This window comes from Mastomys coucha, unplaced genomic scaffold (assembly GCF_008632895.1).
Source record: "Mastomys coucha isolate ucsf_1 unplaced genomic scaffold, UCSF_Mcou_1 pScaffold15, whole genome shotgun sequence".
Taxonomy (NCBI): Eukaryota; Metazoa; Chordata; class Mammalia; order Rodentia; family Muridae; genus Mastomys; species Mastomys coucha.
Window position 1 is genome coordinate 167,726,644 of NW_022196897.1, and position 13,977 is coordinate 167,740,620.

At 46.8% G+C, this 13,977-nt stretch overlaps 1 protein-coding gene and 1 non-coding gene across 4 annotated transcripts; both read left to right on the forward strand.

Moving 5' to 3' along the window:
* The first annotated feature begins 7,759 nt into the window (after window positions 1–7,759).
* LOC116092688 lies at window positions 7,760–7,863 on the forward strand. The gene has a single exon (XR_004119418.1). It is a non-coding gene; the product is annotated as a U6 spliceosomal RNA (small nuclear RNA).
* A 3,662-nt stretch (window positions 7,864–11,525) lies between these two features.
* Window positions 11,526–13,063, forward strand: Ppdpf (pancreatic progenitor cell differentiation and proliferation factor). Of its 3 annotated transcripts, none has more exons than XM_031373060.1 (3): window positions 11,526–11,638; window positions 12,424–12,495; window positions 12,568–13,063. In XM_031373060.1, the coding sequence occupies exons 2-3, from the start codon at window positions 12,441–12,443 to the stop codon at window positions 12,858–12,860; spliced, it is 348 nt and encodes a 115-aa protein (XP_031228920.1). In that variant the 5' UTR covers window positions 11,526–11,638; window positions 12,424–12,440; the 3' UTR covers window positions 12,861–13,063. The 3 variants fall into 3 exon arrangements, with proteins under 3 accessions (XP_031228920.1, XP_031228919.1, XP_031228918.1); XM_031373059.1 differs by lacking the exon at window positions 11,526–11,638 and adding an exon at window positions 11,930–12,063; XM_031373058.1 differs by lacking the exon at window positions 11,526–11,638 and adding an exon at window positions 11,991–12,205.
* The last annotated feature ends 914 nt before the right edge of the window (window positions 13,064–13,977 follow it).

Sequence of the window (13,977 nt, forward strand, 5' to 3'; positions counted from 1 at the left end):
AAAAAAAAAAAAAAAAAAAAAAAAGATTTATTTTAAAGTATGTGTATTGGAGCCTGCCTGTCTATACATGTGTGTGCAAATGAGACAGATAGTTGTAAATTATCCCATGTAGATGTTGGAAATAATCCTCCAGAGAAAGTACATGTACCTAACTGCTGAGCCATCTAGTCCCATGCAGATCCTTTTAAAAGTAGGTGAATATATATGGAATTGCACGGGGAGCCCATAGTGAACTCCCCCTTGGGAGCAACACCCAGATCACTCCCTTGTGCCTCTCCGGGTAATAGACACACCTCAATGGCCAACACTGTGAGGAGTCCTGACACAGATTCATTTGGGGCTGTTTTTATACAACACACATTGAAGCCTCCAACCTGCATCCTCTGTCTGGCTCCCTCCACTAGCTTCCTGTCACCATGATAGACACCTGACATGAGCTGTATATAAAGTGAAAATATCACCTGCCTGCAGCTTTGGAGTTCCATGGTGAGCTGGCCCCACACCAAGGCAGCACACTGTGGCAGGAATATGCCAAAGAATCAAATTTCTCACCTCCTATCCAGGAAGCAAAAAGAAAGAGAGGCCTGGGTCCTGCAGTCCTCCTCAAAAGCACACTCCACTAGTCCTAAAGACCTTCTCTAAAGAAACCACTCTCTCCCAACAGTCCCACCCTAGGGACCAAGCCTTCACAAACACATGGACCTATGAAGGTATTCACAATCTACACAACAATGTAGATTATCATGGCTGTGAGATTCAGCCACACTGTCTCAGATTTCATTCACTTTTGTGGCTGAAGACTGTTCCACGGTTTTAACCTGCTACAAGCAAGCCTGTCATAAACAGCTGCACATACATCTTGTGTGGGAGTTCTGAAACAGAGGGTCAAAGGCTTTGGCATACTGTCTCCGTGACTCTAAGTTCAAGCCCTGTGATGGTGAACAGGATGTGTGTCAATATCCCCATTGGACCCAGGCAGGATGCATTCTTCAGGCAACAATGACCAGTCATGCAGCCTCCAGCAGCCCTTAGTGACTGACTTCTCTCACTGCAGCACCATCCTCATTTCTTATATATCTGGTTTCCCTTCACTGTACATAGAGCTTTGGGGAGTGACTCTGAGTTCTATGCTAGCCCTTGTTCAACTGACATTCAGCTAACAGACTTACACAGACTGCTTTCCAAGATGGTAGAGCCACCCATGTGACTCCTCCTGACTGCCACCTCAGCATTCAGCCTCCATCTTCTCCTAAGGCCTCCAAAAGGCTCAGGCTGAACTTGTGCTGAATGTGTCTAGGACAGGCATTACTATAAATTCAAATCCTTCCTCGAGTAAATAGATAAACTAACAAACAAGGAGGCCGAGCCATACTGGCTGGATCCCTTGTTGCTCAATGCTGTTTTCTAGAATTTTCTCTCTATTCAGCCATGTGGTAGTCTCAGCCTGGGTGAAGTTTCCAATGGTTCACACCTTTGAGTATTTCCCTGTCTTAGGTCACAGGACCCTGAGACAGGAACGTGAATGCAACTGGTACCTCAAGGCTCTGTTTTGTAATGCACATGTTCCTGCTGGATGGGAGGAAGCCAGGAAGGCACATGCATTACTAGGGGGCTTCCAGGCTATCAGCCAACAAGAAGAGTTAAGTTTTCCTAGTGACCAGTGATGGTTGGCTGCTTATAGATCTCTGGAGAAGAGTCTAAAGTCCTTGATCCAGTTTAAATTCAGCTATTTATCTTTTTTGTGTCAAGTTTTGAGAGTTCTTTATAAATTATGGACACAAGTTCTTTGTCAGATTCGTGTTTTGGAAATATTTCCTTCTAGTCTAGTTTTTCAATGGGTTTTTTCCATTGTGTTGGGGTACATATACAGTGTCAGCAGCTCCGGGCTGATGTGAGGCTTCCAGGACCCCAGTCTCTTAAAAAGTAATACTGACCATAAAAACTTGGATTTTAATTTTGATGTAACCTAGTGTGTCCATATTTATCTGGAATGGTGTGTTGTTTTTACATTGGCTGGTCCTAGTCACACTGCTTGCCTGTGCTTTCCTTTAATAGACAAAAGCAAATTTTAGTATTTATGAGATGGGTGTGCTTATTTGCTTTTACAAAAGGAATGAAATCTTTTTTTTTAAGATTTATTTATTATTATTATTATAAATGAGTACACTGTAGCTGTCTTCAGATACACCAGAAGAGGGCATCAGATTTCATTATGGGTGGTTGTGAGCCACCATGTGGTTGCTGGGATTTGAACTCACGACCTTTGGAAGAGCAGTCGGTGCTCTTACCTGCTGAGCCATCTCACCAGCCCAAGGAATGGAATCTTGACCAAATATTTGATACAGAACACAGTAGGCTGAGTTTTTTTAAACCCACTTTATTAATTTTTGTCAAACACTTTGACCCCTCTTCTAGCCCACCGTCCAAAGGTAGGGGAGAAAAGATGGTAAATAGCACAGGGGATGTAACCTGTTTAGAAGTAGTTCCTTGGGGTGATCTTAATCTCTGTTGTTGTCAGGATATCAACGGTCCAGTTCCAAAGTGTCACCAAACGTGCATCAGTACAATCCAGCACAATCCAGCAAAAATCAGCATGAATCAGCAGAAATTAGCATGAATCAGCAGTAATCAGCATGAATCAGTGGAAGGGACCAGAACCAAGAGGAATACCAAGAGTCATTCTCCACTGTGCCTCTCTCAATGAAGTGAAGATCAGTGGAGAAGCAAGTCCAACAAAGTTGCACAGCAAGCAACAAAAACACCCATCACTGTCCACTGAGTCCTACTTACACTCCAAACATCACATATCCTCTCACTTGTCTTGCTTCAGCAAAACATCACATGAGTCTGTGACACACCACATCACATGACACAACCAGAAATTTCCACTTCAGGACAGCATCATTTTTCAGAGTGGATTAACAGTTTGGTTTTATAACCTGCAATGCTTTGTTTAGCATGGTGCTTCTTCACATAAATAGATGGCACAAATGACTGAAGTAGGTATAGGACTGCTGGAATCCTATACTAATTCCAAGCTAAAACTCATTTAGTTATTTTTTAAAGATTTACTTACTATGCATACAGGGTTCTGTCTGCATATATGCCTGCAGGCCAGAAGAGGGCACCAGATCTCATTATAGATAGTTATGGCCCACCATGTGATTGCTGGGAATTGAACTCAGGACCTCTGGAAGAGCAGACAGTGCTCTTAACCTCTGAGCCATCTCTCTAGCCTATGATTTTTTTTGTTTGTTTGTTTCTTTTTGAGACAGGGTTTCTCTGTGTACCCTTTGTTATCTTGTAATTCATTCTGTGTACCAGGCTGGTCTCAAAACTCAGAGATCCACCTGCCTCTGTTTCCCAAGTGCTGGGATTAAAGGCATGCATTGGCCTGCTGGATTCTATGGCTTTTTAAATCCTGTCACTCAACTGATGTAATTTGCAACAATGTTTAAAGATAAAGCAAACTTTTAAAATTCAGTAAAACTGCTGGGCACTGGTGGTACACATTTTTAATCCCAGCACTTGGGAGGCAGAGTCAGACAGATCTCTGAGTTTGAGGTTAGCCTGGTCTACAGAACAAGTGCTGGTTCAGCCAGGGCTACACAGGGAAACCCTGTCTCAAAACAACAAATAATAGACAAAAGTATAACCACAGTTGTTTAACTCATTTAATACTGCTCCCTTTTACATCTCTAAAACATTTGCTAAAGCATAAACTTTATCTCAGAACCTGTAAGTATGGTCTTAAAAGGCTGTAAAATTCCAAGCCTGCTCCCCGCTCCCAAAAAAAAGCCAGCTTAAAATCTGTACCAGAAAAAGGCAGAGTCTGATGGGTTCACCTAGGGAAACCATGTTCTTGCCACCATCTTGACTGATGACCTAGGCTCACCTTGGAGTAGATAACAACCCTGTGGGCTTGCCTCCATCTTGGCTCATTAGTCATGCTCAGCACAAATGTGTAGAACATTCTTAAGAATTTTGGTTTCTTAAAACAAAACAAAACAAAACAAACAAACAAACAAACAAAAACAGCCAGGTGGTAGTGGTGCACACCTTTGATCCCAGCTCTTGGGAGGCAGAAGCAGGTGGATTTCTGAGTTTGAGGCCAGCCTGGTCTACAGAGTGAGTTCCAGGATAGCCAGGGCTATAGAGAGAAACCCTGTCTTAGAAAACAAAAAAAAAAAAAAAAAAAAAAAAAAAAGACAATCAGCTTCCTCATTCTCTTTCCATGAGAAGCTCTATGGGTCACAGCCATCCCTGCTGTCTAGACTCTGTGCTAGTCTTCATGCTGGAGTACACTAAGCTTTACCATTGTACTGGCTGGTTTGTGTGTCAACTTGACATAGGCTGGAGTTATCACAGAGAAGGGAGTTTCAGTTGGGGAAGTGCCTCCATGAGATCCAGCTGTGGGGTATTTTCTCAATTAGTGATCAAGGGGGTAGGGCCCCTTGTGGGTGGTGACATCCTTGGGCTTGAAGTCTTGGGTTCTATAAGAGAGAAGGCTGAGCAAGCCAGGGAAGCAAGCCAGTAAGGAACATCCATCCATGGCCTCTGCATCAGCTCCTGCTTCCTGACCTGCTTGAGTTCCAGTCCTGACTTCCTTTGGTGATGAACAGCCATGTGGAAGTGTAAGCTGAATAAACCCTTTCCTCCCCAACTTGCTTCTTGGTCATGATGTTTGTGCAGGAATAGAAACCCTGACTAAGACAACCATTAAACCACCTTTTCTCTCTTTTTTAAAAAAGTGGACATATCCTGAAGAATGAGGATTGATTTGAGGTTGATCTCTGACCTACATTCACATTTTTTTTTCCTGTTTCTAACTAGATGTTCCTGGCATCTAAAGCCAGCATTGACTTTTTTTTAAGATTTATTTATTTTATATATGTGAGTACACTGTTGCTGTCTTCAGACACACCAGAAGAGGGCATCAGATTCCATTACAGATGGATGTAAACCACCAGGTGGTTGCTGGGAATTGAACTCAGGACCTCCAGAAGAGCAGCCAGTGCTCTTAACTGCTGAGTCATCTCTCCAACCCCAGAACACTGATCTTTGTGTGTTGACTTTGTGTCTTCCAATCTTGCTGCCCTCAACATCTGATTATCTTCTTCACAGATTCCTTGAGACCCTCTACAAAGGCAATTACCATTACCTGTTAATAGAGATAATTTCACATCTCCATTTACAACCTGCATACCTCTTGTTTCTTTGTTTTATTTTTCTGTCTGAGACTTCTTGTGGGTATGGAAAGTTTGTGGTGAGAGTGAAGAGTCCTATCCTGCAACCAGTGCATGTCTTGCTGCCAAAACTTTATCCACACTCCTAGATTGAAGATGTTCCTTTCTGGTGCTATGTTTGTGGATGGCCCTGGAGATGCCTGTATTTTTATGTTAATTTTGCTCTTCCAGGAGGGGTTGTCTGAACAGAGGAATGAGTCACATACTCAGGTGACTTCTTGTGAACCTCCACCTGCCCCCCAAATGAATAAAGGGGCCAACCACTAGTCGAGTAGGCAGGACTTCCAGGTTGGACAGAGGAAGAGAGGAATCAGGAGAGAGTTAGGGGTTTTTTGGATGAGGATAGCGAGAGAGCAAGATGTAGCTACTAGTGTCTCCCAGCTTATATGGTGAATCCACCAGGATTTGCCGCCAGAGGATTTAGATTTAATATGGCTTACAAGGTTAGGATTCTACTTGTTGCACCCAGTTATTGAGTTACCACTGTTTCAGAACTAAGTTTGTGTGGTGTTTTCCTTCAAGCAGTGGTTTGACTGGGTTCAAGAGAGAAAGGTATGGCGGCAAAGCTAGGTTTACCAGATGTGCATCACAAAGGCCATGAGAGTTTTGAAGCATGGGGCTGGCTTGGTAGTGACCTACCAGTGGGAATTTAGCAAGCTCGGTAGAGAGATTTTTGGATCTCTGAGTCAGAGAGTTTCCATGAGATAAGAACAGGCTGGCCATTGCCACCAGTGCTTAGCCGGCCAGCCCGCTGGGGCAGAGAGTGGCTGGGTGTAGTGTGGAAACTTACATTTCTTTTTTAATATTTCCTGCAACAGTACTACTTTGTGGAGAGCATTTGTCATGAAGTGACATTGAATTTCAACCAGTCCTGACCCCATTATTTTATGTGTTCATGATTGCTTGGTGCAGTTTTAACAATCATTGCTTTAACATCTTGTAGGTTTAGATTTTTCAAACCCTACATTTTTTAGAATTATTTATTTATTTTATGTACATGAGTACACTATAACTGTCTTCGGACACACCAGAAGAGGGCATCAGATCCCACTGTAGGTAGTTGTGAGCCACTATGTGTTCCTGAGAATTGAATTCAGATGCTCTGGAAGAACAGAACAGTGCTCTTAGCTGCTGTGTGACTTTAATTTTTTCAAATGCCTATTTTTTTTAAGATTTATTTATTTATTTTATGTATATGAGTACACTGTAGCTGTACAGATGGTTATGAACCTTCATGTGGTTGTTGGGAATTTAATTTTTTAGGACCTCTGCTCTCTCCGGTCAACAACCATGCTCGCTCTCGCCCAAAGATTTATTTATTATTATACATAAGTACACTGTAGCTGTCTTCAGACACACCAGAAGAGGGCATCGGATCTCAGTACGGGTAGTTGTGAGTCACCATGTAGTTGCTAGGATTTGAACTCAGGACCTTCAGAAGAGCAGTCAGTGTTCTTACCCACTGAGCCATCTTACCAGCCCCAAACACATATTTTTAATGATGGTTCTTAAACACTTTAACCTCCCTTGTAGCTCACCACCCACCAGAGGTAGTGGAAAAGAAAGGATACAGGGGAAGTGAACCTGTTTAGAAAGGTTCTTTGGAGCAACTCCTGTCTGTGTTGTCTGGAAATTAGCAGTTCAGTTCACAGGTTAGCAGTGGCAGCTTGATCCTCTCACAAACAGATACACCAGCAGTCCAATTCGGTAGAGTCGGGTTAGCAACCATGAATTAGCAGCTGTGACTCGTCCTAGCAGAGTCAGCCAAGCCTCAGCCTCAGCATGAGTCAGCAGAAGGGAGCCAGAGGGATGTCAGGAAAAGTTCTGTAGGGAGTGGTTCTGATACTTTGATTGGAATCTGCATGTCCATACACTAAGGTCCTTGTCCCCAATTAGTTCTTGACTGATCAATAAAGATGCCAGAGGCCAATGGCTGAGCTGAAAGAAAGAGGCAAGACTTCCAGGTTCCTGCAGGCTAGGAGAGAAGAGAAGAGAGGCAGGAAGAGGAGAACTGAGATACCTGGGGAAAGAGATGGAACAGACTCAGAGCTGCAGGGGAGATCTTCCCAAACGTAGGTGGAAAGGGAAAGCGGCCCACAGAAGGGCAGCCCGAAAGCATCTTGGGCAACAAGACCAATGGGCTTCACAGCGCTTGGGAGGCAGAGCCAGGCAGATTTCTGAGTTTGAGGCCAACATCTGGAGCTGGACAGTGATGTAACCAGCCTCACTAGGAACCTCAGAGGAGGTAAGGAAGGATGAGGTGTCTATCCTGAGGTCATAGCAAACTGTCTGCACAGATGCTAGGGACCACCTGAGGTCAAAGCCTCATAGCCTCTTTCCACACACTAACCAGCATGTATAGAGATCAAAGAACAATTTTGTGGAGTCAGTTGCCTCCTTCCACCTTTATGTGGGATCCATGGGCCTAACTTAAGTAACCAAGTTTGCAAGGCAAGAGTGCTAAGCCATCTCACCAGATAGCATTTTTCTACTTTAAAGAAAGAAATTATCCCATGCTTGCTTCGACAGCACATATAGTGAAATTAGAACAATGCAGAGATTAATGTGGCCCCTGCCCAGGGACAACATACAAATTCATGAATTATTCCATATTTACAAGAAAAAAATTAAGACTATCCCAAAGCTGGCACAATGGTACATGCCTGGGACCTCTGCATGGGAGAATGGGAGGCTGAAGCCAGCCTGGATAGCAGAGTGAGAGTTCATCTTAGCTAGGAAAGAAGGAAGGGAAGGAAGGAGGAATGGAGAGAGGCAGACAGAAAGATGAAAGACACTCCCTTCATCTCTACTACAGATGCTAATACTTGATGCTGAGAATGTGGTGGGATAATTAAACAGGCCCAGATCATAGCCAAGGGTGGCTTGGGAGAGACAGAAGGCCTTATTGTCCAGCTGGGGATAATCAGCAGCTGGTCCCCCACTGTAAGCCTCCTCACTGAAGCCTCTCGTAGCCACATCCATCCAAGTGATGGATGCTAGCTTGCTCCAGTGTGGGAAACTCTCATGGCCCTTCTTTCCTTTCCCAGGTGCTGACGCAGAGTCTACACCTTGGATCACAAACTCTACTCCCAAGAGGATACTGTAGGGAGAGCACTTGGCAGGAAGTGGGCATAGCACATCTACAGCCTTAACCTGTCCAACCCTAGCAGAGGACTGCACCTCCAAACTGTCTAGCCCCGAGACAGCCAGAAAGGTCCCTAGTGGAACCCAACCTTACACCCACAAAGCAGATTCAGAGAGGCTGAATATCCTCAGGACAGAACAGCACAGGTTGTGAGATATAGTGACCACAAGCTACATACACCCTGTTTCTTGCTGGAAGTGGTCAAAGTACCTCCTTTTGCACCAAACAAGAGGTGGGACCTGGCTTGACCTCCTTTTTTTTTGTTTGTTTTTTTTGTTTTGTTTTTTTGTTTTGTTTTTCGAGACAGGGTTTCTCTGTGTAGCCCTGGTTATCCTGGAACTCACTCTGTAGACCAGGCTGGCCTCGAACTCAGAAATCCACCTGCCTCTGCCTCCCAAGTGCTGGGATTAAAGGCGTGCACCACCACCACCCGGCTTGACTTCCTTAATAGACCAATACCCCATAGTTTCTGCTAGACTCTGGAACTTTGCAAACACTGGGCAGGTGTGAGACTGGTCTTACTCAACCTCTACTTCCTGAGGAGCAAGGGCAATCATTGCTTCTTCAGCGAATGCATCTCTGCATTCTGGCCCATTTGGTGAATAGAGAGATAATCCAACCTTGGAAACAGGTGACAAGGGTAGAGCCAGTCTCAGCAGAAGCCCTAGCAGCCCTGTCCTCCCCTCCCCCATGGAAACCCTAAACCCCTGACTGTCTTCCACTTCAGCCTCACTCTGGGACAGTACTATGTATATTGCCTGAACCCCTAGAGGTGGCCCATACTCACATCTGACTCATCTGTGTCCCTGCTGAGTAACCACCATGTCTCCAAATCAGGACAGATAGTTCACACTTCAGATAAACAGTGTAAGTCCCAATCCCAATCTCAAATCTGTGCAAGCTGTATGAGGCCTTCTTCCAAATCAGTTTACAGTTGGATCCTGACAGTCCTCCCCCTCAGCCTAGTCTTTCTAGTCTTTGTCTGAACCACATAGGTGTTGCATAGCTTTTCCTGGGAAACACAAACAAATGTCTGTTCATCGCAGGCAGGACACTAATAACAGACCAAAGAGGAAATTCCAAGTCTAGCTTGTGAACCAATGAGTTTACTGATGGAAGTGTGGGTATGTGGTGGTTAATCTTAATGGACTTGATGGGAGTTTGAGCCACCGTGGAAACAAGCCTTTATACATTTTGTCTGTGAAGAAGTCTCTAGATTGGGACTAAGGTAGGAAGACATTCCCCAAACATAGACAGCGCCATCCCATGGGCTGCATTCTTGAATAAACAAAGAGAGGGAGAGTAAGGTGAGCACTAGCCGGCATCTTTCTGTTTCCTAACTGCAGACATGACCAAGCTGCCTCACATTCCTGCTGCCATAATGACCCTCTGCAATGGACTGTATGCTTCGTTGAGATACTTTGGTCAGGTCGTTTGTCATGGCAATGAGAAAACTATTAAGATGTGAGGGTCACTTACAAAAGTGAAGGTGACTCAGGCAGATCAATCACAAGGCTCACATCAGCCTGGGTGACAAGTAATGGAAGCTGCTTGAGTTTCCTGGTTGCAGTCAACTATGTTGGAGCATACCCTTGTCTCCAGCAACTGGTTACAGCTTATATAACCTGGAGAAGTGTGAGGTGGGTGTTGGTAAATCTCTTGTGAGATCCTGGAACTCTCTTGTAATGACTTGTTTTGAGACAGGGCTTCTCTCTGTGGCCCTGGCCATCCTGGAACTAGTTCTGTAAACCAAGCTGGCTCTGAACTCACAGAGATCTGCCTGCCTCTGCCTCCCAAATGCTGGGATTAAAGTCGTGTGCCACCATCAGCAAGTCTCATGTATTCTTGGGAGGTTTTGTTTTTCATTCATCTCTTATATAATATATCCCCACTGCAGCATCCCTTTCCCCTTCTCCCTACCTTTGCCCATCTCCCCTCTTCCCCAGATCCATTGCTCCTCTATTTCCCTTCAGAAAAGAGCAGGCATAAGAGGATGCAATAGAGAGCTGGGCGGTGGTGGTGCATGCCTCTAATCCCAGCACTTGGGAGGCAGAGGCAGGCAGATTTCTGAGTTTGAGGCCAGCCTGGTCTACAGAGTGAGTTCCAGGACAGCCAAGGCTACACAGAGAAACCCTGTCTCTAAAAAAACAAAAAAACAAGAACACAAAAAGAAGAAGAAGAAGAAGAAGAAGAAGAAGAAGAAGAAGAAGAAGAAGAAGAAGAAGAAGAAGAAGAAGAAGCAGCAGCAATAGGAATAGGCATATATCCTTTACTTTCTTTCCAGAGGGAATGTTTCACTAGAGGAAATAGCTAATAACCACTAGAGATGTCCACACACTCGACCAGGACAGTCCAGGGTAAGTCACGCCAAGAAGACAGAGGTCTCACCCTTCTGGTGTCACCTGGAATGGCTTTATCAGTGGCCTTACTTGTACTGCTATCATGTCAACTGCCCCCACCTCTCTTTCATTATACCTTATCCATCTCCTTTATGGCCACGAAACTAGAGCCCCTACTGAGCCATTTCTTGTCTGATTTTCCCCGAGCCTGGCTCAATGTTTGCACAGAGTAGGTCTCAACAAATCCAAGCAAAGGGTCCTAGCCAAAGTCTCCTTGAGACCTCGGGGACATGAGAGCTTCCTGGGGTCCTACTAGCCCCAGCCTGGTCTAGGTTCTCCCTGAGCCCCCATGAAGTCTAGCATCTTTGGTTACAGGAGAAGCATGCTGCACAAAGCTGTTCATGGTCCTCCCAGTCCCCATGGAGGTCTGGCAGAACACTGACTGCTGAAGAAGGGGAGGGTGAGCAGGGGCATGCTGGCCAGTCCTAGGGCTCCAAGCACTTGATTGCCCCAAACATGAGTCTCTGACCAACAATTGAGGCTACTAGAGACTGCCTCTGTTCGAACTCTCTCCGCCCCCAAGGCTTCGTCTGTACTTTGTTTTCCATCACTACTCTCCAAACAGAACACAGGCTGGGAATGATGAACTACAGTCTGAGCCAGGACTTGAAAGAGGCACAGACAGCTCCTCAGCTTACCAAGGCAGGCTAGTCCTTACAGGACCGCTTGGGGGCTCCAGGCACCATCCAGTGAGCCCAGAAAACAAGAGAGATTGCGATGGTAAGGAGGCGGTTCGGGGTCAGCTGCCCCTTGTGCTTACTTATGTTAAACAGATCCAATCAGTCAAGGATCGGAGTGAGGTACGTGGAAAATACTTTCTCGGGGACCGGCGAAAGCAGCGGACAGCAGTAAGTAAAGAACAAGAATACCAAACAGGCTGGACTACATGAGGCCAACATCCGAGAGGGTAACACAGACTGAGGAGCACATGAAATTCTTTAACCTCTTCTATCCGGGTTCCAGTCCGAACCAGGTGGGAAAAAAGCAGCAGAGCTGGCTTTGACTGGAGCGGAACCACAGATGTTTAATCAAGGCAGTTAGGGCCAAGGTGGAACTTTGCAGAACCTAGCTTTGCAGACGGTAGGGCGGATCCTTGTTCCTCTCGGGGTGGAGTTTAATAGGGAAGGGCGGGACCACTTCGTACCGGTAGTCTATTAGGAATGAGGAGAGCTCAAAAATTCTCTTGAGTGGGTCCGCGGTGAAGGGGGAGAGGCTTTGACGCGAGCTCCGCCTCCCAGTGCAGCGTCTGTTGCGGGGGCAGGAAAACAACTAGGTACGCGCGTGCGCATAGCGCGCGTGGGTCCTAAAGTAGTGGTGTTTCGTGGGTTTTGCAAATGGGCTCTGTGGCCTAGCGACCCGGGCGTTGCCACCCGTGGCCTTGCATGAAGCCTGCAAGGAAGGGGGTCTCCGCCAAGGTGAGGGCAGTGGTAGTAGTGGTGGTGGCGGCCGGCGGTGGGGTGGGGGAGGCGCGTCTTCTTGGGGCCAGTAGCAGACAAAGCTCCTTTGTCTCACCACGCAGCCGGCCCGGGCTGGTTGGAGCCGCCTGGAAACCAGGCACTGTCAGGACCTGGGAGACTCGGGGTACACTCCGGTGTGCAGTAACCAGGCCCACATTCTGCTTTCCTCTCCGCAGCGCCTCGGTCGTGAAGCATGGCAGCCATTCCTTCCAGCGGCTCGCTCGTGGCTACCCATGACTACTATCGGCGTAAGTAGCCCCTCGCCAGCCCCGCCCAGGGCTGGCCCAGGGCCCTGTGGCTGACCCGCCTCCCCTTCCCAGGACGCCTGGGCTCCTCGTCCAGCAACAGCTCCGGCGGAAGTGCCGAGTACCCGGGGGACGCCGTACCCCACTCCCCGGGTCTTCCCAAAGCCGACCCAGGCCACTGGTGGGCCAGCTTCTTTTTTGGGAAATCCACCCTCCCATTCATGGCCACAGTGTTGGAGTCTCCTGAGCGCTCTGCAGATTCCCCCCAGGCCTCCAGAAACCCAATCACTGGTAGCCTGGCTCCTGAAACCATGAAGAAGCAGCCAGTCATGCATCCTGGCCAGACCAACCCCAGGACCCCTTCCTGACCTATCAGAATTAGGAGCCTGCCCAAGCTTAAGTGGTGCTAGGCCAGAGCCTATCCTCTCAACCATCCCTGTAAACTAGGAAGGCTGAACAGACACCAGCAGGAGCTGGAGAGAGCCCGCTCTTGGTTTACAGCACTGAGCTTTCCGGACCCCGTAACTGTGTCTTGCACAAAGCAGAAAATAAACTCACAGCAACCACCCTCCCCTGGTGTGTTTGAGACATTGCTGAATCCAGCCTTGCTTCCTGCTGGATGCTGTACTGCTCCCAGGCCTTCCTGACAGCTCCTTTGAGACCCTTCCCAGTGATATCCCTGCATCTGGTGAGATTCCCTCTCAAGTGGGCCTGGCCCAAGGTAGGCAGTCCAGGGGAAGCTGGGCCTGTGGCTGAGTTTGGGAGCTTGCTGCATGGATGGTTCCCCAGGGCTGGGGATACTAGCTCATACTGAAAGAGGGTTCCAACCACAGGTAGTCTGCCTCTAGGTCAGAGGGAATAGGAGCTGTAGGGTGTGGCTTAAGCCTGCAAGGTTAGGGTGGAGTCTTAGGTGTGGCTCAGCAAGCCTTCCTGCTACTTCATCCTGTAAACAGCTGCACTCTCCGCTGGGAACTAAGGCCTGTGCTTCTGACAGCTGAACCTCCCTCCTGCCTGCCCTGAGGTTATCCTGGTAGCTTGTGGAAGGCTGCCCTTAACTCCTGAGCAAGTTGTCTGTGGAGGAGGCTCTTTGCACCTCTGGTGAACTCAAAACAGGAAATGAGTTTTACTTAAGCCAGAACTTCTTGATGAGGCCCACAGAGCTGCTCCTTGTCAGAGCTGGAAGCTAGGGAGAGCCAACAGCTCCAGGCAACAAGGAGCATTGTTCAATCTTCCCATCTCTTTGTTCCAATTTGTGGTTTCTCTGAAGTCTTGTCAGCTGTACAGCTGCAGCTGGCAAAGCTGAGAAGTGAGTATTTTAGTGGCTTGCAGAAGGGTTAGAGAAAAGTTATAGAGTATAATCAAAAGTATAAAGAATGACCTTAAGATAGTAAAGGAAAAAAATAATAAAGAGGGAAGAAGATAGTAAAGGAAAGATTTTGGGATCTACTCTGGATCTGAGTGATACTGACGAGATAGGCCTAGGGC

What these genes read in the sequence shown, in the direction of transcription:
- Ppdpf (XM_031373060.1), top strand. Translation starts at nt 12,441, where the DNA reads ATGGCAGCCATTCCTTCCAGCGGCTCGCTCGTGGCTACCCATGACTAC. An exon ending in TACCCATGACTACTATCGGC is followed by an intron (nt 12,496 to 12,567) that starts GTAAGTAGCCCC and finishes TCCCCTTCCCAG; the next exon opens with GACGCCTGGGCTCCTCGTCC.